Source organism: the organism of the source record quoted next, unplaced genomic scaffold, assembly GCF_019419815.1.
Source record: "Pyrus x bretschneideri cultivar Hongxiangsu unplaced genomic scaffold, Pyrus_bretschneideri_v1 Contig8, whole genome shotgun sequence".
In the NCBI taxonomy this organism is placed as follows: Eukaryota; Viridiplantae; Streptophyta; class Magnoliopsida; order Rosales; family Rosaceae; genus Pyrus; species Pyrus x bretschneideri.
This window is the reverse complement of record NW_025999820.1, coordinates 6,014,469-6,038,274: the sequence shown is the minus strand read 5'-3', so window position 1 is coordinate 6,038,274 and position 23,806 is coordinate 6,014,469. Positions and strand designations below refer to the sequence as shown.

Below are 23,806 nucleotides of genomic sequence, written 5' to 3'. Positions count from 1 at the left end.
TCATTGGATTTGTGTGTCCCACATACAAACTAACAGAATAGTTGACGAAATCTTAACGGAATGACCAAATTGATGTGTGGTAGTGAATGTTAGAGACGACATTGATTGATTTTGAAAGTGAGAGACCAAAATGATGAGTTTGATCAATCTCAAGGACTATTTATGATATATATATATATATATATATATATATATATATATATAACTCTAATTTGTTGGGAATTTAAGGCCGGCAAATTTTTATTTTTTTTTTTCATACAAACGTGAGAAATTTTTTCACTTATAGATGTTACAGCATCATCTCATACCCAGTGCTTGCAAAAGGAACATTGTTAACCATCTAAGGAAATAAGGGGGAGTTTGTTTGCCCTCACTAACTGTCACTGGACTAGACTAGACTAACTATTAGTACAGTTCGGTGTTTGTTATCAAGTGAGACTAGTCTTAATGAGACTAGCCCGGACTCGCCTACAATAAAGGCTTCACTAAGAGGTCTTAGTGAGACCCCCCAAAAACTACGGGCTTGCTAGTCCCGTCTCCCTCTTCTATAAGCAGTGTGCGAACCCTCCTCCGTGCCTTTTCCTCACTGTGTCTGCTAGAAAACTCACCTTCATCTCTCTAAAACAGAAGTCAGAAGTCACAGAAGATATTCCATTGAAGATTGACCTTCATATCTCTACAAAAACCAAGAACAGAAAAAAGGAGAAAAAAATTCACTTCTTGCGCAATCAGCAGAGAAAGCAAGAAGGAAGAAAATAAGGGAATCCACAATTCTCTGCCCACTCCCAACACCTCATCACGCTCAGTTCAAGAACAAAGTCGTATATGGGTTCAACCATGACCTCAATGGAGATAGAGAGGTTGGGGATTTTAAGTGAATTTTTGAGGTGGGGGATGAGATGGGTTTGTGGGAAGAGGAGGTGAGGAAGATTGAGGATTTTAGTTGCATTGTTGGTGAGGCAAATGGAGAGACTCTCTTCCATCACTTTGGTTGCATCTCTTGTATGGGTTAGAGAGAGACGGTGGGAGGGAGAGAAAGGGCCGGTGGGTGGAAGCGACAAAAATGGGGAAAAAGGAAAAGGGGGATGGTTATTGGGATTGGAAGGATGATTCTAGAAAAAAAATAAAAAAAATTAAAAAGAAAAAAGATAAAGTAAAAATAAAATATTAATTAAATATAAAATATTTTAATATTGCAATCCTGCTTCTTTGTCCGACACTGCATCAAACGCTTCACTAAGTTAGTCCAGCTTAGTCTAGTTTAAGTCAGTCCAGCTTAATCCCTGCAGCTAATCCAGTCCGAAATAGTCGAGTGCAACAAACGCACCCTAAAAGTATTACATGATGTGGTGGTCCATAAAATATGGCCCAAAAAATAGTCTCAAACAGATGACCCTTTAAACAATGCGTACACCTCTAGATTCCTAGTAGTGAAAATTTGTTAGATGAAATAAGATTTTAGGCACGCATGCATCGCAGGCATGCATGTATCTTACAACCATGTGTACGTTATATTTGTAATTGAATATTAGCCTTCTGGACCAAAAAAAAAATGAATAACTTTTCCTCCTTAATTTCTCTGTTAATATCTTATTTTGGTTGAGTATTAACAGGTGTAACACTAGCAATGTCATTGGTGAGATTCTTCCCTTTTTTCAACCGTGAGGAAATTAAACTCTGTAAGGAGAAATATGGATCGTTCGTAGAGTATTTATAGTGTCCAAACAAGACAATTTAATTGTTTGATTATTTATCACCCTTGTATTGGTGCATCATGTAGTCATTTGAATACAAGCTTTTTAATAAGGGTAATAAGGGTAATGCTAGGGATACCATCTATTTAAATCATATTTGTGAACTATATGATGTAGTTAATGATGAAATCATTATTAAATGTTAATTAACATGCTTGTTTCTTATTGATAACACATCTTTGTAGATGTAATTCAAAACGCTGGTCTACGTATCATTACTCTTGTATAAGCACCCAATACCCGCCTCTTCTTTATTTTGAGCCCAACAACTCAATTAATTACCGCAAAAATAATTCAAAAGATGACACTTAATTTTATAGTACTATCACAAATGTTGTAAGAAATTCGTGCAATTATTGTAAGAAAAAAAAATAACAAAATAAAAAGTAGAATTCTCTTCTCACCTATTTTCATCATCTTTCCTTCCCTCATTTCACATATTGCTTTTTGTCTTATTGTCTCAATAAAAAAATCAATATAAGATGTTAACGTGGCTTAACCGTAACCGTTCAAGTAGGAGGGGAGGGTAAGAGAAAGAGACTAGGAGATGAGAGAATCCTCCTCCACAAAATAATTCTAGAAAAACCAAAATTTTAAACCAAAGGATGTGATTGTTGATGATTAGATTATTACTAAGTGTTGATTCACATGATTATTTCCTATTGGTAACACATTATTCAGTTTGCAAATTAAAATTAAAATTTTGATTTATCTAGCATTAATCATTTAGTCAAGAACCAAACGGCGTCATACATGAAGCGATTAAGGTTTATTTAAGTTTAAGAGAGGCGGATTGTGGTTCCCCACTAATCACATTGATAGTGTCCCTACTTAATCACTCTTTTACTTAATTGGTGTGGATGCTTTATACAAAAGACATCGATCCAATTAAAAGTTAAAGTAATATAAGTTGTAATTTGTTTTGTTTGACTGGCGGTGTGAGACATTTCACATTAAGGAGATTATATTCACACACCTCAAATTACTTCTTTCACACCTTTTTAATTTTTTTTAATATTTTTCTATCAAGTGTTAGTGGTGTGTAGAAAATATTAAAAAAATTAAAAAGTGTGGGAAAAGTAATTTGGGCTGTGTGAATATAATCTCTCTCACATTATTCAACATGGTTTAATGTGTTGTAAAATCGACGGTGTGTGTGCAGTGGAATAAATAAAACAAGACACAAAATTTACGAGGTTCCTCTACAGTCAGTGTGACTGGAGTACGTCATTGGGCAGCAGTGGTGCTTTCATTATAATTTGGAATAATAGGAGTACAAAGATAACCCTACATATTCTCTCCTCTCTTCTTTTCTTCCTCTCTTTCTTTCTCTGCTCTCTATTGAAAGCATACGAAGTGCTATATTTGTAGAGTAACTCCAAGCACACATCTTTGACAATATGATCTTCGTTCATCTCCCAAGTCAAGATTAATTTTTATGGGCATTGAAAATCTACCCAATGTCTTCAGTTTCTATGTGGGCATTCATTACCCATTATTATTTTCAACACTCCCTTTTGGATGCCCACATATCAACATTAGTTGCCTCATTAAAATCTTGATCTATTTTTGGATGCTCCCCCTTGATGAGTATCTCCCCCTGATTTCAAATTCTTTAGGCTAATCATTGATCCTGCTGCTTTAGTCTTGTAGCGGTGATAGTTGCCGAATGAGGTGTTTTGCTTGTTGTTAACTTTCCACAGGCTTGTTCTTGAACTGGGTTGGAGGTCATTCTGCTAGACTTGCTCCAAAGGTCTGAATTTACCTATTTTATCTGGAGCTGAATTTGATTCAAGGGTGGTGGACGCTTGATCTTGAATCGGACTTGTGATTTCTTCAAAGGCCATCTAGGCTTGATCTTGAATGAAATTGGACCATGAGGAGCTTCATGTGACAAGTGATCTTAGGCTTTATCGGGGATAAAGTGACATGTGTTTGTTGTGCTTGTCTCCACATGCTTCAATGTATCATTTTCACTTGCCTTATTTGTTCCCCTTGCAGAAGTGGTATGTTCCCTAGTTTTTCCCCATGCATGTGTGGCATCTTCTCTTGTAGTAGTTGATCACTGATACAGGAGTTAAATGCAAACCTTGCATTTAAATGGGCCATCACTTCTTGGTGGCAGCGAAGGTTTGAGTGGAGGTTCCGACATATTGGTTTCTCTGTCCTTGTCTTGGCAGGTAAGAGTAAGGGCAAAGGAAATGACATGGAGATTGCATGATATGAGATACTCTTACTCTCGTCCCTGATGATATGAGATACTCTTGCTCTGGTGTGACTTGTTTGTAGACGTATTCTCAGAGAGGAAGAAAACTGAGTATTTCGAGATACTTTGTGAAATATGCATTTTCGGAGATGAGGAAGAGTTAGATATTTTTTAGTTCTGCCTTGCCATGGAGAACAGAGGTTGACATATATAGGGATTTCCTAATAGTAGATAGTAGTGATGTGCCTTTACTCTTGTCAGCAACTGTGGTGTAATTAGAATAGTAAGATTCATGCGTTTTCAACTTTATCAGAGATCTTTGATAAAGTTGCTCGTGATATCCAAGAGCTGAGATTGCGCATACGAAATGTTGACAAACGTCATGCAGGGAAATCCAGCTTTTGAAATTCGAAAATCGGTGTCTCTTCGATTTTTTAATAAGTGGCCATGTTGCCTCTCCTTTTATAGAGATATCAATTTTGTTCAGAAACACTCAGAAAATTGTTACCTGCAGAAAATTCCCTTTGTTGCACTTCTGAGATTTTATCAGACTTCCTTCATCATTTCTGAAAATGGCTTACTCATCTAACATTTGCTTAGATTTGAATCTCAAGAGTGATATAGACGAGCAGCGTCAGGATAACATATGGTGCCCGTCTTTCTCATCTTCTAATGGTCCTCTTATGGTTGTAGACTATGTGATGAAAAATAACATAACCGCTACAGTGGTAGCCAGGAATCTTCTCACTCCAAAGGATAACAGAATACTTTCAAACCGGTCTGATGAGGCGACCGTTCAAGACTCATTGGCTCTCAGTGTTCAATGTGCGGGCTCTGTATCTAATATGGGCTAGTGCCTACTTGCTCGAACTCACCAAGTTGAATCATTAATGGCTGAGGTTGCAAGTTTTAAACAAGAGATTAAAAGGCTTAAGCACGAGAATAGAGTGTTACACATACTTGCAAATAATTACTCTACAAGCATGAAAAGAAAGCTCGACCAGCTACTGGAATCCGAAGGTCGGACTCAAAATGACAATCAGGTGTTCGAGTCTTTATTCCAAAGACATCCATTGTCTCAGTTGTCTGGAGTTCCACCAAGTATTGAGACTCCAAATAATCAACCTCTGGTGTCTCCCCCTTCTGGGGTACTTCCGAGTACTGAGGCTTCACATGAGCAACCTTTGTGAAGATTCCCTTCTGTTTGTTTGTTTTAACTCATGTGTATGTAATTTCTCGGAGATATTAATATATAAGCTTTATTTCATTTAGTGTATTGTGTTAAATACAATAAAACATATACTTCACTAAGATGTGCTATTTCTAGACCAAATATCAATTTATCTTTACCCTCGCGAAGATAAATGATCATTCTTAGTATCTAAATCATTTGAGTATTCCACTCATAATCTTCAATCCATATGAATCTTTAATATCATAAACATCATGGATAAGATTCGTGTTGGCATATTGTTCGATTCTGCAGTTCGAGACAATATTTCTCTCAACACTTTATAATCTTTCTTGACTTTTCAGGAGTCCCAATTTAATATCATCAACTCTTGCAAGAGATTTTAGTATGTTGCAACAATACCATAATGAAAGTACTCTCTAAGGCAATTTATACCATCCATTGGTATTGAATACATATTTTATGCTTTTCCCTTCCGGGGCTTACTTTAAGCAATTTGAATCCTTCAGGGATTTTCTACACTTCATGACACATTTTCCTTTGGAATTTATACAGAACAATTTGCTTCCATGTATATTTGAGTGATTTACTTATGGAGATATGATGTGGGCGACTCAAAACACTTCGTAGATAATTCTCCATTTATATGAACTCGTTTATAAACTTGTGTCATATCATGTGAGTGTATTTCACGGTATTACAAATGCCCATATGTAACCTTCTAGGTTCAACATCTTTTGGCTATTTGTATTGTATTCAAGTATATAGGTCTATTTTTCCACTTTCTTACAAAATTGTAATGGAATTGCCTTTCTCTATTTTGGCCAATAATTTTGTTGATGGAAAAAGAACGGGACTCAATATCAACACAACTCATTGATGAATTTAGTAGCTACTTATAAAAACCAAAATTACCATTGGTTATCATCAATCTGTGATCCCATATTCTCATGTGTATGTGCATGCGTAAAAACTTTTCATTTCTTTGGATATCCATTGCCTCATCAAGGGCATTACACTGTCTCTTCCAGGATAGTCATAGTTTAGAGAATGTGGATCATAACCTCCTCTTCAGCATTATAGAGCTTGGATTTTAATCTCCATTTCTGGAGTTGAGTCATTGGAACTTATACGTCTATCATGTTTCATGCATGCGACATCAACATTCCTATGTCCGTGGATTGACCTTTCCGGGACAAGTATCCTTGCGGCAGCTGTTATGCGACAGTTATGCTTCGGGAATGCAATAGTTTTAGTAGTGCCATATTCTCCTTCTTTTGAAGGACTGAACCTTTTGAGCTTGAGGGTCTGCTACGCTTCAGGCGTGCAACAGATAAATCATTTGCTGCCTCACTATATTGTCCAATAGGGACATTAATTCTTGTAGGCACATTTGCAGCAAGTAGATGTAATTTCATCACTTTCGTTGCATCATTAAATACATCTGGCATTTGATTTCCATATCGTTGCATCATTCAATTATTCTCACTTCATTTGTATATTGATTGCTTCATAAATCAAAATAAGACAAATTCTCTTCGTTCTTCTGGAACGGTGTTTTTTTTTTTTTCCTATCATTCTTCTGGAATGATATTTTCTCATCATTCTTCTGGAACGATGTTATTTTCTCCCCCTAATGGCGGGAAAAGTGTCTTATCAAAATCATAGTCTGTAAGCCGCGCGGTAAACATATTCCCAGTCAAGGGTTCTAAATATTGAATGATAGATGATGAATCAAATCCAACATAAATTTTCAATTTGTGTTGATGCCTCATTTTAATATATTGTGGCAATGTAATAGGCACATAGATAACACAACCACAAACTCGTAAATGTGTAATGTTTGGTTAGTGCCCAAACACGAGTTTCACTGAGAAGTATTGATGGATGTCAAAAGGTCTCAACCAAATCAATAATGCATCATGTAAAATGACAAGTCCCCAAATCAATAATTTCAATTCTCACCGGAATTCGGTGGGGCGCTTCTGGCGTAGTTGGAGAGACGAAAAAATGGACATACCTTTTATTCAGTAAGATTTTAGATGACGGAGGTGAGAGGTAGATAGTGCTTCACCGGATTTATGGCTTTGTGCTTTCCACTGACATGAGAGCTTCTAGTGCCGATAACGTGTTGTAAAATCGACGGTGTGTGTGCAGTGAAATAAATAAAACAAGACACAAAATTTACGAGGTTCCTCTACAGTCAGTGTGACTGGAGTACGTCCTCGGGCAGCAGTGGTGCTTTCATTATAATTTGGAATAGTATGAGTACAAAGATAACTCTATGTATTCTCTTATTTCCTCTTTTCTTCCTCTCTTTCTTTCTCTGCTCTCTATTGAAAGCATGCAGAGTGCTCTATTTATAGAGCAACTCCAAGCACACATCTTTGACAATATGATCTTCCTTCATCTCCCAATTCAAAATTAATTTTTATGGGTATTGAAAATCTACCCAATGTCTTCAGTTTCTATGTGGGCATTCATTACCCACTATTATTTTCAACATAATGGTCTTTATAGAGTTTTTTTTTTTACTCTCTCTACTACTAGTATCATTTCATGCATGAACCTCGGATTATTCAGTTATCAAATGCTGCAAGGCATCGCATGTCATTTTTAGACAACATTTCACATTTAAACAAATATATAAACCACGTTCCAACTTAAATGTGGACTTTAGAAGATATAATACGTTGAAATCCAATAATTTAAGTGCAACACACACCCGTACAATCCCCTAACAACATCAAAATTCAATCGAAATATGTGGAAGTGTTGTTGATGAATACAACCTCTAAATTTAAAAATAAAATAAAAAAAAAAGTAAAAACCTTTTACCTCTCAATTCAACATAACGACAAGATTTATCCAACTTTTTTATTTTTCCTTCTAACACTTTCGCTTTCCTTTTGTTTGCTTACCGCGTCACAGTAAAACTAGATCAGGTTGAGCGTTCATCTTTTCTTCCTCTCTCAAGAAACTTAACGTTTTATTTTTTGGCTAAACAGATATGACGATGACTTATTATTTTTTGTGTTTTTGGAGAGAAGCTTAAAAGGTTTAACTCTCACCCTTAAAAATCACTTTCTTTAGATATAAAGAAACAAAAGTGAGATTTGAGATAAGTTTAAGGGTGTTAAGTAACACAATTTGATCGTATTTGTATTTATCACAAAATGTCTTAATTTAATTAAAAGTGAAATCAATCAATATACATTGTGATGGCGATGATGATGGTGGGTAATGATGGCAACGGTGATGACGGTGGGTGGTGGTAGAGTGGTGGCGGTGGCAATGGTATGTAGTGGTGACTTGTGGTGGTGGTGGCCACTCATGGTTTAGTGTTTTGTATTTTTGATTTTTAAACAATCATAAAATTTAGAAATAGACTTGATAAAGAAAGAAAAAAAAAAAAAAAAAAAAAGCCAATGATACTCCTAACTTGATAAAGAAAGAAAAAAAAAGAAGTCGACTTCCAAACTAAAAAAAAATGTATATAAATATAGAAAATTGTTATTAGCACTCTAAAAATCTTGTTTGGCACTCCAAACTTTCTATAATTAAAAAGAAAAATACACTTGTGCAGAGTGTAGAATGAGATTTTTAGAGTGCTAATAACAGTTCCCTAAATATGTGTCTTGAAAAATATTGTACATGGCATTGACTTAGACTTTCGCGAATAGACTTATAATTTCTGGTATCTAATAAATATCCAAATTGAAAATATTCATCGATCTACAAAATTTTCTCATGGAGGTACCCATTTTTTGCCACAGATACCAATATAGAGGCAAAAAGATAATACGATATTAAATTCATATGTGGTTGAGATATTTATAAATTTAATCATTAAAATGCATATGCTCAAGTATACATTCAAGTTACATCAATTCCCGAAGTTTTGGTCAACAATAAAACTGCTTACTTATGAGTTCACCTATAAAACATGCAAATCGATATACTTTTTAACCATAGTTCTAAGTATTGTGAATTTTTGTCCACAATTTTTGTGGCATATAAAGGCTAAAAGATACTACAATATTAAATCCATATATGGTCGAAATATTTATCAATTTAATCATTAAAATGCATAAACTCAATTACACATCCAAGTTAGATAAATTCCTGAAGTTTTGCTCTACAATAAAAACTGCTTAGCTATGAGTTGGCCTATAAAACGTGCAAAGGCGATATAATTTTTAGCCACAGTTCAATGTAATGTGAATTGTCGTCCTCAACTTTTGTATCTAATAAATATCCACGGTTAAAAAGATTCATCGATCTACCAAAAGTTATCATGGGCGTACCCCATTTTCTACCACATATAGGAATATAGAGGCTAGAAGATTCTCATTTAATTGAAACATACCAAACTCTAATTAGTGCTCAAGAAATTTAGAGATGGCAAATGATGAAGAAAAGGAAGAGGAAGACGTGATGACTACGGAGGAGTAGATGGGGGTGCAGAATGACAACCATGGGAGATGGAAGGATTTCTATAAAGAGAGAGAGAGAAGGGGATTTGCTCCATGAAGATGATAGACTAGTTAGGGTTTTATTTTTTATTTTTAAGTAGATTGAGTTGGGTGTAAAAAGAAGTTTGATTGAGTTTAGTTTTGATAAATAAAGGTGGTTTCGGAAATAATGCTAGGTGTAAAGAGATAATGATAAATAAATCAAATACAATGTGGATATTGATAGGAGCATATTCATGCGACTTAAATGGCTTGTTCTCGTGCATTTACGTTATGTTTCTTTAGTTATTTTAGTACTTTAAGCTATTTTCGTGTGTTTGTAGGTCCAAAGGGCTAAAGGAGCAAAAAGATGCATTTTGGAGACTTTTGGAGCACTTTTGGGCTAAGGATGGATAGCTTATGCTTGGAGCCAAAGTGTTGGACGAAATTGAAGACCAAAGTGTTGGAACCTTGTTCCCTTTAGTTTTAGGACATTTAAACCTTTCCTATATCCTTAGCCGTGCATAACATTCCAACATTCCAACATTCCACTCCTTCATTTCAGCCACACTCCCACATATCATTACTTATCATCACCACTTATCACTTATCATAACCATTCACTCTTCACTTATCAAACCATTCACTTATCACTTATCATCAACATTCACTTATCACTTATCATAACCATAACCATACCTTCCTCCTTGCAATTCCACATGCATTCATCATCAACAAATCCACCCATCCCATTCATCATTGCCGTGCATAACCCACCATCATTTCCAACCCATCACTCCCATTCTTTAATCCAATTCAGCCATTTAATCATTCACCTTGCATTTCCAGATTATTCCTTTCTCCACACCAAAACCGTGCACATGCATTCCCTTTGTGCAATTCCAGCTTTCCACAACCAACCTAGCTATCATTGCACATGCATTCATCATCATTCCCCCTTGCATTTCAGCCACATTCACTCCCCCTTACCTTGTGCCGTGACTTCCCCTTCTTTCCAACATAATTCACATGCATTTCAAATTGCATTCCCATTCTTTAATTCAACCAACAAAATCATTCATTCCACATGCATTTCCAACCACACACTCACCCACACAATCTGCCATCATTCACACAAACACCATCATTGCCGTGCATCCCATTCCATCTCCCATTTCAGATTGCATTCCATTCATTCCACCCTTTAATCACATGCATTCCCCTTTGAAATTCCAGCTTTCCACCTAGCTTTCCACCTCACAACCACCAGAAAACATCCCATGCCGTGTATTCCCTTTCATTTCTGTCAAAGCACATGCAATCCCACCCTTTAATCACATGCATAAATCAGCCACATGCATCTCCCATCACCATTCCAGATTTCCACCAAGTTCCTAGCTGTCATGTTCCCCCCATTTCGCCTATAAATAAGCATCCATTACACCTAAATTCACATACACTCTTCCATTTCAGAAATTCATTCATTCAAACACACATCCACACCATCAAACTATCCTTAGACCTTGTGCTACAACGAAGAGGAGAAGAAGAGTGCCTAAACGTTCATACAATTCAAGTTTGAGTTGTTGGAATGTTTAGGTGTTTCTTTTCCTCGATTACAATGTTTAATTTCAATTCTCTTTGTTTTGTACGTATGAGGAACTAAACCCCCCCTTGGCTAGGGGGGGATTCGAAATATATGTTTATGCTTGCATTTTGATTTGATTACTTCTAATTGCGTTTCATAAGTTGTGGATTCAATTTGTTTAACTGTTTGATTGATAACTTATTTATGTATGTTTATTGAGAGTACACGCTTAATTTTCATGCATGAATATGACGTTAGAATATAAGTGAGTTTCACCTAATAGTTACGAACTTATATTCACAAGTAGTGGAGGTTGCTTATAAACAATCGCGTTAAACGAATTCTTGGCATAAGTTTCATGCAATCATAGTAACGAATGCCTCGTCAACACTTATAATTTTCATAGAGCGTAATGATTCTTGCTTGTATCTCTATTATGCAATCATGTAGGGGACTTGTGGGGAATGTTTTGGGTTGTCGTATGCAATCATCCAATTTAATAACGTTAGGAAGATTTGAAGGTTAATTAGTGCATCACGTTTAACTTGGGGTGTTGAGAATTCATGGTTTATTGAAATGCAATTGGAAATCTTTTTATTATGCAAGTGTAACATGTGTGGAGATGAACCCCTTAGCTAGCCATCCCATCCATTCAATTCTATCACATTCATCTTTACAATCTGTTTTTAATTACAATCTGTGCATTTTAGTTAATTTCGTCAAAAACTCAATCCCCCTTTACTTTAGTGTCCAATATAGTTAGAAAGTGTTTTAGTTTGTGTTTCTAAGTGTTTTGATTCAAGTTAATACCCAAATTCGTCCAAAGTACTCAAAGTGCTCAAAACTGCCCAGAAAGTGTTTTTAAGGCAGTTTTGAGTGTTTTGGTGCTGTTTTGAGTGTTTTGGTTTGTTTTGGTGTTTTAAAGTTTAGTTTTGCATTCTTTGAGTCTAGTATAGTGTTTTATATTGTGTTTTTACGTTTTTGAGTGAAATCCAAGTGATTAACAATCCCTCCTAATCCCCGGTCCTGAACGATCCCTACTTACATACTTACTACAATTGTCAAAAAGAGGGTTTAATTTGTGTGCATATGATTCTCGCATCAAATTTTGGCACCGTTGCCGGGGATTAGCAACTTTGCTAATCCCTTGGATTGTTTTATTTTCGTTTGTTTTTATTTTTCCAGATTCTTAATTTTGTTTTGTTTCTTGTTTTAGGTACTAGTTCATGACTCGGAGTTCTCATCCGATTCGTGAACATATCCTGGAGTGATTGGGTTCTTCGTCCGGCTGCAAGACGTAAAAGAAAGCGCTACTTGGGAGGCAACCCAATGCACTGAATAAAACAAAGCATGTTCATAAATAAAATAAAATAAAAAAAAAAGATACTAAACATGGAGAAAGATGGAGCCTTCACAAAGGATGTTTACGTGAAGCCCTACTACGAGGCATCGGAGCGGAAGGCATCGGAGCAGGAGGCATCGGAGCTAGAGCATTCCAGGCCTCAATACTGGGTGGAACGCTAGATGACCCAGGAAAAAGGTGCCTCTGGAAGAAAGACGCAAGCCTTTGACGGTCACTTTGCATTCGATCTTGAGATTCTTGCAGCTCATCAAGCTTCCTCTTTATGCCCGACGAATAGTTATTTGCAAGCACATGCAAACTTCTATTCTCGTACTTAAGCTGTTTAATCTCCTGCTTAAGATTTTCCACCTCCGCCATTAATGATTCAACCTGACGGGAGCGAGCAAGTAGGCGTTGGCCCATGTTGGACACAGAGCCCGCGCACTGAACACTGAGAGCCAGGGACTCTTGAACGGCCAACTCATCAGACCGTCCTGAAAGCAGCTGACTATCTTTGGGAGTGAGGAGGTTCCGAGCTACTATCGTAGCTGTTGTGGCGTCCTGCATCACGGAGTCTTCACCTGTAAGAGGACCGTTAGAAGATAAGAAAGAAGGGCGCCATACGTTACCTTGACGCGGCACGCCCGTATCACTGCTGAGACTCAATTCTAAGCTAAGGTTCGATGGGTTTGCCATTTTTCAAAAGTGTTCAAAGAGAAGGGGTGGATGGAGTAAATTTTCAAAGGGCCGGAGACGATTTTCAAGAATGGGAAATCTTCAGAGTGTGTATGTTGGCGGTGATCGATAGCTCTATAAAAAGCCAAGGCAACGCGTCCACCGATTCAAAAAGCCGGAATTTCATGCGTAAAGTTCGGCGACGCTCCCTCGGCTTTTCAGAAAACGCGTTCAACTTTGTCAAAAGATATCTGACAAAGCTGAAAACACGTGGTGGCCATCATCGCAACTACACGTCTTTAGCCGACAAGCGAAAAGTTCGATGACGCTTTCTCTGCTTTTCAGAAAATGCGTGCAGCTTTATCAAAAGAGGCGTCGTTCAGAAATCGAAGAGGCGCCTGCTCAGAAATCGAAGAGGCGTCTTCAATGATCGAAGAGTCGTCACTATTTCAAAAAGCCGGATTTGCGGGATCAAAACGTTTGTCGACAAGGGTAAAAGAACAGTACCACCACTTGCTATTGGGAAATCCCTATATATGTCGACTTTCATCTTTTATGGCAAGGCAAACCTGAAGAAAAAGCCCAACTTTTCCTCACCTTTGAGGGCGCACTCCCAGCAAAGCCTTTCGAAATACTCAATTCTTTCTTCTTCCCCAAAGATGATACCAGATGCCTGGAGTACAGATGACCCAGGAGGAAACAGCACAACAAATACATGTGCTGATTCATTCACCGCTTCTTCAAAAGCAAAGGTATCTCATATCATCAAGGTCAAAAGCAAAAGTATCTCATATCATGCTCTTTCCCTGTCTTTTCCTTTGTCTTTGTTATTACTCGCATAGCAAAGTAAAAGAAGCAATCAGCCGGCACTTGGAGTCAGTCTTCCGACTGCCTGGAATCCCTTTCCTGATTGCTTACCTAGCGTTGCTCTCGAGTAGTCATCTTCAACGGTTGATACACTTCCAGAGAAGGGACCACTTCTGCAAAGGGGAGCAAGTAAGGCAAGTGAAAATGACACATTGAAGCAAGTGGAGACAAGCAACAACTGCATATGCTGAGCTATCCTCTAACCCTCTTCAATACGAATTGGAGAGATTGAACAAAGAAACAGATAAAAGGAGTAAGCTCAGACCTTCGGGGGAGACCAAAAGAATCCTGCTGCCCAGTTCAAGAGTAGCACAAAGGAAAATCAACGAGTGGAGGAGACCAAAAGAATCCTGCACCCAGTTCAAGAGTAGCCTGTGGAATCACCAAGATCAAAGCCTCAATGCAATTACCAAGGAGAAGATGGAATTTACACTCCATAACCAGATTTGCGTCCCTAAACTCTTCTCTTTGTTAGTTACATTCTGCCATGTTTAGTATGTTTAGTTGCTTTTGGTGTGTTTACTTATGTTTTGTGTGAATCTATGCTTAAAACATTGAGGACAATGTTTGATTTAAGTGTGGGGGGGGGGGGGGTAACTAAGTATATTTAATGCAAATTCGTGGGATTTTATCACCCATAACTTCAAATGTTGTTCCTTGCTGTTTTAAGGTGTTTTTAAGATGTTTTAGAGTGTTTTAATATGTTTTGTTTTTATAACTCCGAAAATCACATAAAAATTTGAAAAACATGTTTTGAAAAAGCCTAAAAAGAGTGTTTTGAGTCATTTTTGTGTGTTTGTGTCTTAGGGTACCTTCCAACACAATGATAAGGATTTGGTTTGTAATTGCATGACTGTTAAAAAGAGTTATAAACATAGATGAAAGTTTGATTTACTCTTGGTATATGCTTGGTTATGGTTATAATGTATGACTTCACATGCAATCATAAAAGAAAAAAAAAATTGTTTTTGTAACATGCTTGAAGGAAGGAACTCAAACAAACGCTACAACCTTGTGAGACTTGAGCCTAAATGTTCTTTGGAGAGTTATTTTCTGTGATTCTTTGTTTTCTAAAGTTGTTGCATGATCTCATTATTCCTTGCTTGGGTGCTACTTAGAATGCAATTGTATCATGATAGAACTAAATGCTAGAACTTATATCCGTTTCATTCAAAGCATGACATTGATTTGCATAACATATATCAAGATGAAGTTGTGTAGTGCCACCATAGCCAAATAGCCTTACTTCCCATATTTCGTATATATTAGTTTTAACCCCGTTGAGCCTCGTTTAGCCTATTTTCTTTGCTAACCATATCACCCCTTACCTAGCCTAGAGTAGGACTTTCCTATACCCTTGTTCTTAAAGTATAGTGAGCATGACTTAAATGAATTCCTTTTGAGTTACATTATGCAAGAAAATGAGTGTGGGGGAGTAAAAGTTTGTTCTTACGTTTATATGTATGTTTTGAGATTCAAAAGAAAAAGAAGAAGAAAAAAAAAAAAAGGAGTGAAAATAAGTAAGAATGAACTCACAAGCGTTGATGGTTGAAGAAAGGGTCCAAAAAGTTGAATATGGCCCTAAGTTTTGTGTGACTTTCCCTTGGGTGTTCAAAGTTGACTTCTGCGTTCTTAAGGGAATTCTAAGTGTCTAATTCAATACTTTGCTCACTATTGCTTGAAGAATGTTTGTTTATCCTTCACCTTTCATTGTTAGCCAATACCCTAGCCCCGTTACAACCCTTTGACTTCTATCTTGAGTGTTATGTGTTTCAAAATGTGGAGTTTGGAATTGATATGAGCTTATGGAATCACTGGTTCTCATTCTAAGTAGTAGCATTCCATTCATGAGATCATATTCATGTCATTATCGTAAATCCAGAAAATGCTTTCTTTGTTATAACATATGTGAGATACTAGTCTTTCATGTTTACATCAATCTCTCACATATAACTAGTGTAGGGTGTGTAGTCAGAAAATCTGTGTGAAAATAGAGTGCATTCTAGTAAGGAATTGAGGAAATTCTCTAAGGCATGTTACTACATTCAAATCATGGTTTTAAATGCTTAATTGTGAACTAGTATGTTGTGACTATGATTAAGAATGTACTTAAGTGTAAAGATGGCTAAAATATGTGGGAATAATGATTTTTAACTTGTCATGTGCATTGGAAATCCCTGAGACTTGTTGGAAGGTTTAGGTTGTGTTTTTCTTGTTCAGTGTCGTTTTGTTTTTGTTTTTTTTTGTTTTGTTTTGCTCAAGGACTAGCAAAAGCTAAGTGTGGGGGTATTTGATAGGAGCATATTCATGCGACTTAAATGGCTTGTTCTCGTGCATTTACGTTATGTTTCTTTAGTTATTTTAGTACTTTAAGCTATTTTCGTGTGTTTGTAGGTCCAAAGGGCTAAAGGAGCAAAAAGATGCATTTTGGAGACTTTTGGAGCACTTTTGGGCTAAGGATGGATAGCTTATGCTTGGAGCCAAAGTGTTGGACGAAATTGAAGACCAAAGTGTTGGAACCTTGTTCCCTTTAGTTTTAGGACATTTAAACCTTTCCTATATCCTTAGCCGTGCATAACATTCCAACATTCCACTCCTTCATTTCAGCCACACTCCCACATATCATTACTTATCATCACCACTTATCACTTATCATAACCATTCACTCATCACTTATCAAACCATTCACTTATCACTTATCATCAAAATTCACTTATCACTTATCATAACCATAACCATACCTTCCTCCTTGCAATTCCACATGCATTCATCATCAACAAATCCACCCATCCCATTCATCATTGCCGTGCATAACCCACCATCATTTCCAACCCATCACTCCCATTCTTTAATCCAATTCAGCCATTTAATCATTCAACTTGCATTTCCAGATTATTCCTTTCTCCACACCAAAACCGTGCACATGCATTCCCTTTGTGCAATTCCAGCTTTCCACAACCAACCTAGCTGTCATTGCACATGCATTCATCATCATTCCCCCTTGCATTTCAGCCACATTCACTCCCCCTTACCTTGTGCCGTGACTTCCCCTTCTTTCCAACATGATTCACATGCATTTCAGATTGCATTCCCATTCTTTAATTCAACCAACAAAATCATTCATTCCACATTCATTTCCAACCACACACTCACCCACACAATCTGCCATCATTCACACAAACACCATCATTTCCGTGCATCCCATTCCATCTCCCATTTCAGATTGCATTCCATTCATTCCACCCTTTAATCACATGCATTCCCCTTTGAAATTCCAGCTTTCCACCTAGCTTTCCACCTCACAACCACCAGAAAACATCCCATGCCGTGTATTCCCTTTCATTTCTGTCAAAGCACATGCAATCCCACCCTTTAATCACATGCATAAATCAGCCACATGCATCTCCCATCACCATTCCAGATTTCCACCAAGTTCCTAGCTGTCATGTTCCCCCCATTTCGCCTATAAATAAGCATCCATTACACCTAAATTCACATACACTCTTCCATTTCAGAAATTCATTCATTCAAACACACATCCACACCATCAAACTATCCTTAGACCTTGTGCTACAACGAAGAGGAGGAGAAGAGTGCCTAAACGTTCATACAATTCAAGTTTGAGTTGTTGGAATGTTTAGGTGTTTCTTTTCCTCGATTACAATGTTTAATTTCAATTCTTTTTGTTTTGTACGTATGAGGAACTAAACCCCCCCTTGGCTAGAGGGGGATTCGAAATATATGTTTATGCTTGCATTTTGATTTGATTACTTCTAATTGCGTTTCATAAGTTGTGGATTCAATTTGTTTAACTGTTTGATTGATAACTTATTTATGTATGTTTATTGAGAGTACACGCTTAATTTTCAAGCATGAATATGACGCTAGAATATAAGTGAGTTTCACCTAATAGTTACGAACTTATATTCACAAGTAGTGGAGGTTGCTTATAAACAATCGCGTTAAACGAATTCTTGGCATAAGTTTCATGCAATCATAGTAACGAATGCCTCGTCAACACTTATAATTTTCATAGAGCGTAATGATTCTTGCTTGTATCTCTATTATGCAATCATGTAGGGGACTTGTGGGGAATGTTTTGGGTTGTCGTATGCAATCATTCAATTCAATAACGTTAGGAAGATTTGAAGGTTAATTAGTGCATCAGATATAAAAAGTAAGATGGGTGTTGTGATACAAAATATGGGTTCAAATAAAATTTCCCATTATATTTTCATGGAATTTAGTTTTGAAAATTGGAGGCTTAAAATTCTAAGTTTTTTATCCACACCAAAATTCTAAATTTCTATGTTTACAAATCCAAACAAGAAAATTGGTTCATGCCAATATAAAAATTCTGATTTTTGTGTAAATTCTCAATTTATTTTCTCCTCCAAACATAGTGTAACGGAAATATTTCAAATTTAGTGGATATTGGTAGCATTAGAAATCTAACAATATTCCCCAACTCTAAGTTTCTAGCAGTATTCTTTTCAAACATTTTATTCTTTTGTTTTATTAGATTTTTAATCTTTCACAAAATGTATATATACTAAGATTTCGTCTAGTTAGCTTGATCAAGATAAACGCCATTTATATAATGGAGCGTCAGCAATGACGTTTGTATACTAATATATTTTCAAACTAAATTTAAAAATTAAATAATGTGTTATCAATAGGAAATAAACACGTTAATCAATACTTAGTAATAATTCAAGGGGTGCGCTATCCACACACACTATTTTACTTCTCACACACCCTTGATAATTTATATCTGTTGATTTTTTTCAATTCATCCAATCTAACGGTTGAAAAATAAAAAAGTGTGTGAGAAGTAAAATGAGGTGTGTGGATATCACACCCCTAATTCAATCATCAACAACCACATCAATTGGTTTACAATTTTTGGTTTAAAAATTTGGTAACATTACCATGTGGCTATGAGTTAGAAAACTAGTTTCTAGCAAATTGGAGTTGGGAATACTTTTCAACTCAAGACTTTTGACTTCTGAGTCGATGAATATGCTAGAGAGATTAAATTTGCAAACTAAATGATGTGTCACCAATAAGAAATAAATACATTAATCAACACTTAAGTAATAATCCAATCATCAATTTCCATGTCATTTAATTTACAAAATTTAGTCTACTTATTTGCTCTCCTAACATCACCCCTGAGTTGATTATTAGTTCTCGGACGGATTTCTATATATAAAAGTAAGACGATAGAAGCAAACCAAATCAAGGAAATTGTGAGTTAATGATACAGAAATTGGAATTGAAGAACATGACAGAGAAGCTCCTTTTATTTTTCCTTTCATTTATTTGCTTGGCAAAAGCGAGTACCTTAACCCCATCCCCGCCCTCCAACATTCACAACAAAACTCAAAGTCCAAAACATTTTGTGTTGATACATGGAGCCTGCCATGGGGCATGGAGTTGGTATAAGGTGGCGACTCTTCTGAGGAACTCTGGTCACAATGTAACAGCTCTAGACTTGGGAGCATCCGGGATCAACCCGATTCAGGTACAACAACTCCCTTCGTTATCGGAATTCGTCGAACCTTTGACAAAGGTCATGGTGTCTCTACCACCAAATGAAAAGGTTATCCTCGTGGGTCACAGCTTGGGTGGAGCCGTAATATCTATTTTCATGGAGAGATTTCCTGAGAAAGTTGCTGCTGCGATATTTGTCACAGCTGTCATGTATGGTCCTACTCTCAATTTCTCAACTGCATCTGCAGAGGTAATGAAATTCATCTATCTATTCTATTAAGAGAAGAGGCCTTGTCAACTTTTGCCCCTTTTTTTTCTTATTCTGCCCTCATTTTTGATACACAATGTTGACATAAGAAGGGTAAAATAGTAATTTTGTATCTTTTGAAGTTTTTCCACTTTTTTTTTCTATTTTGCCCTCACTTTTGATACAAAACATTTACATAAGGAGGACAAAATAGTAATTTTGTATCAAAATATTTGCATAAGATAAAAAATATGCACTTTTTAAGAGAAATTGTCCCACCATCATTTTTGCATACACGTAAGTGAAATCATGATATTTTTTGGATAGTTTGAATGAACTAAAGTAGTTGCGCTTGAGGAGAATGTGGGAGGAGGTGGGCGGTTGAAGAGGCTTTAATTTGTACCCTTTGACAAAATGACAATCATATCCCTATTTTTCCAATTTTACCCTCATATTTTTCCAATTTTACCCTCATTTTTTTAGAAAATGACAATCATATACCTATTTTTTCTATGACAAAACAGTAATTAAGTAATATTAAGAAAAAATACTCTTGGCCTTCATCTTTTTGTTTCTCCTCCTACCACTGCTAGTAATTGTCTAGTTTCTGACTCTATTGGCAGGGCCCTCCCTAGGGCTGTTCTTGCCTGATTTCTTTCTGTTTTGCTTGCCGGGCTTTGCCCTCCCTTGTACCAAAAAAAAAAAAATATTAAGAAAAAATATGCACTTATTAAGAGAAATTATTCACACACACAAAGTGTGTGCTCTCTGCTAGTTATATACAAAGATAATGGAAAAGGTGAATAGTGATTTGGTGTCACCATGCTTCAATAAAAATATTTGGACAAAAATGCCCCCAAAACAAAAAAATTTCAAAGCCATCCCAAAATAATGCATCAAATAAGGCAGGGGCATTTTCATCATTTTAATAGTATTTTTTTTAATAATTTACTTTTTGGTGCTTTTATTTATTTATTTTTAATTAATACCTCACAATAAGCTAGCAATAATGTGATTCAACTTCTTTATTTTTAAACACGTTCAAAACATCTTAAGAGACTTGTAATTTCGGTTATAAAAAAAGGTTTTTTGCACACAGATAACAATGTGATTAAATAAGTTGTCGAATGATTGCTTGTTTTTTTTTTTTAACAAACGATATTATCTACACTAAGGGGGAGGGTGGGCTTAGCCTCACAATGGGCTAACAATAATGTGATTCAATCAGTTATTTATTAAATATTTTTTCTCTATTTTTAAACACGTTCAAAACATCTTAAGAGGCGTGTAATGCCGGTTATAAAAAAGGCCTTTCGCACACGGATAATAATGTGATTAAATTAATTGTCAAATGATTATTATTATTTTTTTAAATAAACAATATTATCTACATTAAGGTGGAGGGAGGTGGGTTTAGCCTCACAATAGGCTAGCAATAATATGATTCAATTAATTGTTTATTAAATATTATTTTCTCTATTCTTAATGTAAATTCTATAGAGACCGATTTTAATATGTGAATTCAGTTGCTTTAATTGGTTTATGAGGGGTTTCTTCTATATGATCTAAAATTATTCATTTACTTCAAATATTTGACTTTCCTTTTGTCAATTTACGCATATATATATACATTTAAAACTTGTGAGTCACGAGTAACACGCCATGATTCAAAAAATGTTTTCTGCATGCGCATGAAGACTAGTATATACTAAAAGTCTAAAAGTTCTGCTATTATTTCTCTAGTCATATTCACTTTATCGTGATATTGGAGGAACCACTCATACAATACTTTTTTAACTCGGAATATTTTGCTGGTTTGTGCCTCTTAACATTGTTATTTTTCATCTCATCCGACAAATATCATGTTGACCTTTTAATAGTGTTTGATAGTGTTGATTGGTTGGTAGAGATCAACTAATATTTTTGTGGAACCCATTGTTTGCAAATCTTTTAACTAGAAGAGATATGCTCATTTTTATACTCACACAATGCTCCCTTTATCTCATCAATCAATGTACATTTTTTTTTTATTCCTTTCAAATGAGATGTCATAGATGAACAAGTTATGATAATTGTAATGATTAGGAGTCTAAGAGATTACTTATATATAAAGAGATTATGTTGCATAAAAAACACTGAAGTACTTTATCTTCTAGGAAATTAATTTTTTTAAAACAGTTGATCGTCTTGTTCCTAAATCACCTTAAAAGTTTTAAAAACCTAAAATATACATGCATCTTTGCTTTTTGTAAGATACTTTACAAATTAAAAAATAAATATATATCGACAAATAAATAAATAATTTATTTATCGATACAATAATGACCTCTTTAAAATAATAAGTTACTTAGTACTACGGTCTAATAGTATTCCTTTTCACTTGTAAGTGAGAGATCTTAGATTCGATTCTCGCCAAAAGCATATTTGAACCAAATTATTGTTAGTCTATTATGAGGCTAAACACACCCTCTTCCCTTTAGTATAGATAATACCACTTGTTAAAAAAAAAAAGAAATTCATTTGGTCACAACATGTCTCTTTATAAAAAAAAAAAATCAAAAATCAAAAATCAAAAAAATCAAAAATGAACAAAATCAAAAAATTCTTTATACATTAATAAATATTCATATATCAATAAATTATAAATTATTTACTTATCGATATAATAATGCTTCTCCAAAGTAATAATTTTTCTTGATCCCAACATTTTCATTTATAGAGGTTTTACTGTATACCCAATTTATTGGTCATATGTCGTACTAACCTTATTTTGATGAATGAATATGGCATATTTAAAATAGATATTTGTCACAAGTAACAATTTAACATGGTCTCTTGTTCATTGTTTTCTGAATCCTACTTAAGGATAATTAACTAAAAAATAATTTACTTAAAAATGTATAGGTTACCAAAGGAAGGCAATTTATGGACACTCAATACAGATATGACAACGGGACCAACAACCCTGCAACCTCCCTTCTCCTGGGGCCTAAGGACATGGCGACAATCTTGTACCAGCTCTCCCCACCACAGGTAAGTCTGAAAGTGTGTCTATTGAAATATATAGGAACCCTATCGTGTTCTCTTAAATTGGAAACATAATGTGTATTGTAAGAGTAGAGCGCTAATTGTTTCAAAATATAAGTTCGGGCTTTCGAGTATTGGTTAGCTAACTTTTTTTTGTTTTATGTTTGTCATGGACAGGATTTAAATCTAGCGTTATCGTTGGTAAGATTTTTTCCTTTATATAATTATGATGTAATAAAACTCACGAAAGAGAAGTATGGATCAGTTTTTAGAGTATTCATCGTGGCCAACCAAGATCATGCGATTGCGTTGGATGTGCAAAATTACATGATCAAGAAGAATCCCCCAAATGAAGTGAAAGTGATAAACGGTTCTGATCACATGGTCATGTTCTCTAAACCAGTGGAGCTGTTCTGCCACCTCCAAAGTATTGCTGAGAAGCATTCATAAAAACATGGACGGACATGATTAATTCAGGCATACTAGGTAGCCTGCGTTGCATGCACCATAGTACAAAATGTAAATGAATAAATGAGATTGTTTTAAGTACTAATAATTACGTGTCCATGAACTTTAGTTCAAGAGGCATGACGCACTACTATAAACATGGTCACTGCGTTTAGCTTGGCTTGTGGTCGCTTCTATTTTTCAAAGTTATGTTTTCTTTTTTAAAATAAACGATATTATCTATACTAAGGGGTTAAGAGAGTGAGCTAAGCCTTATAACAAGTTAGCATACGACGAGAGTTGAACAAAAAATCTCTCACAAGGAAAGAGGAATCACTATACCGTAGTACAAAGTGACTTCAAAGTTATGTTTTTAGTTTCTGTTTATTGGGTTGCCTAGCAGCTACCCCTACTATTAACCATGGGAAATTTGGAAAATAACCAAATTTTGGACCACATATAGAATTACAACCACCATTTTAATTTTATGATAATTATAACCAAAATTTGA

The 23,806-nt window shown here is 35.6% G+C and overlaps 1 protein-coding gene across 1 annotated transcript; it reads left to right on the top strand.

Moving 5' to 3' along the window:
• The first annotated feature begins 19,276 nt into the window (after positions 1 to 19,276).
• LOC103956126 (methyl jasmonate esterase 1-like) lies at positions 19,277 to 23,333 on the top strand. Its single transcript, XM_009368073.3, has 3 exons — positions 19,277 to 19,824; positions 22,726 to 22,854; positions 23,026 to 23,333. The coding sequence occupies exons 1-3, from the start codon at positions 19,339 to 19,341 to the stop codon at positions 23,296 to 23,298; spliced, it is 888 nt and encodes a 295-aa protein (XP_009366348.2). The 5' UTR covers positions 19,277 to 19,338; the 3' UTR covers positions 23,299 to 23,333.
• Positions 23,334 to 23,806: the final 473 nt, after the last annotated feature.

Coding starts and splice junctions, on each gene's coding strand:
- LOC103956126 (XM_009368073.3), top strand. CDS start 19,339: ATGATACAGAAATTGGAATTGAAGAACATGACAGAGAAGCTCCTTTTA. Junction 19,825..22,725: donor TCTCAACTGCATCTGCAGAG/GTAATGAAATTC, acceptor AAAAATGTATAG/GTTACCAAAGGAAGGCAATT. Junction 22,855..23,025: donor ACCAGCTCTCCCCACCACAG/GTAAGTCTGAAA, acceptor TGTCATGGACAG/GATTTAAATCTAGCGTTATC.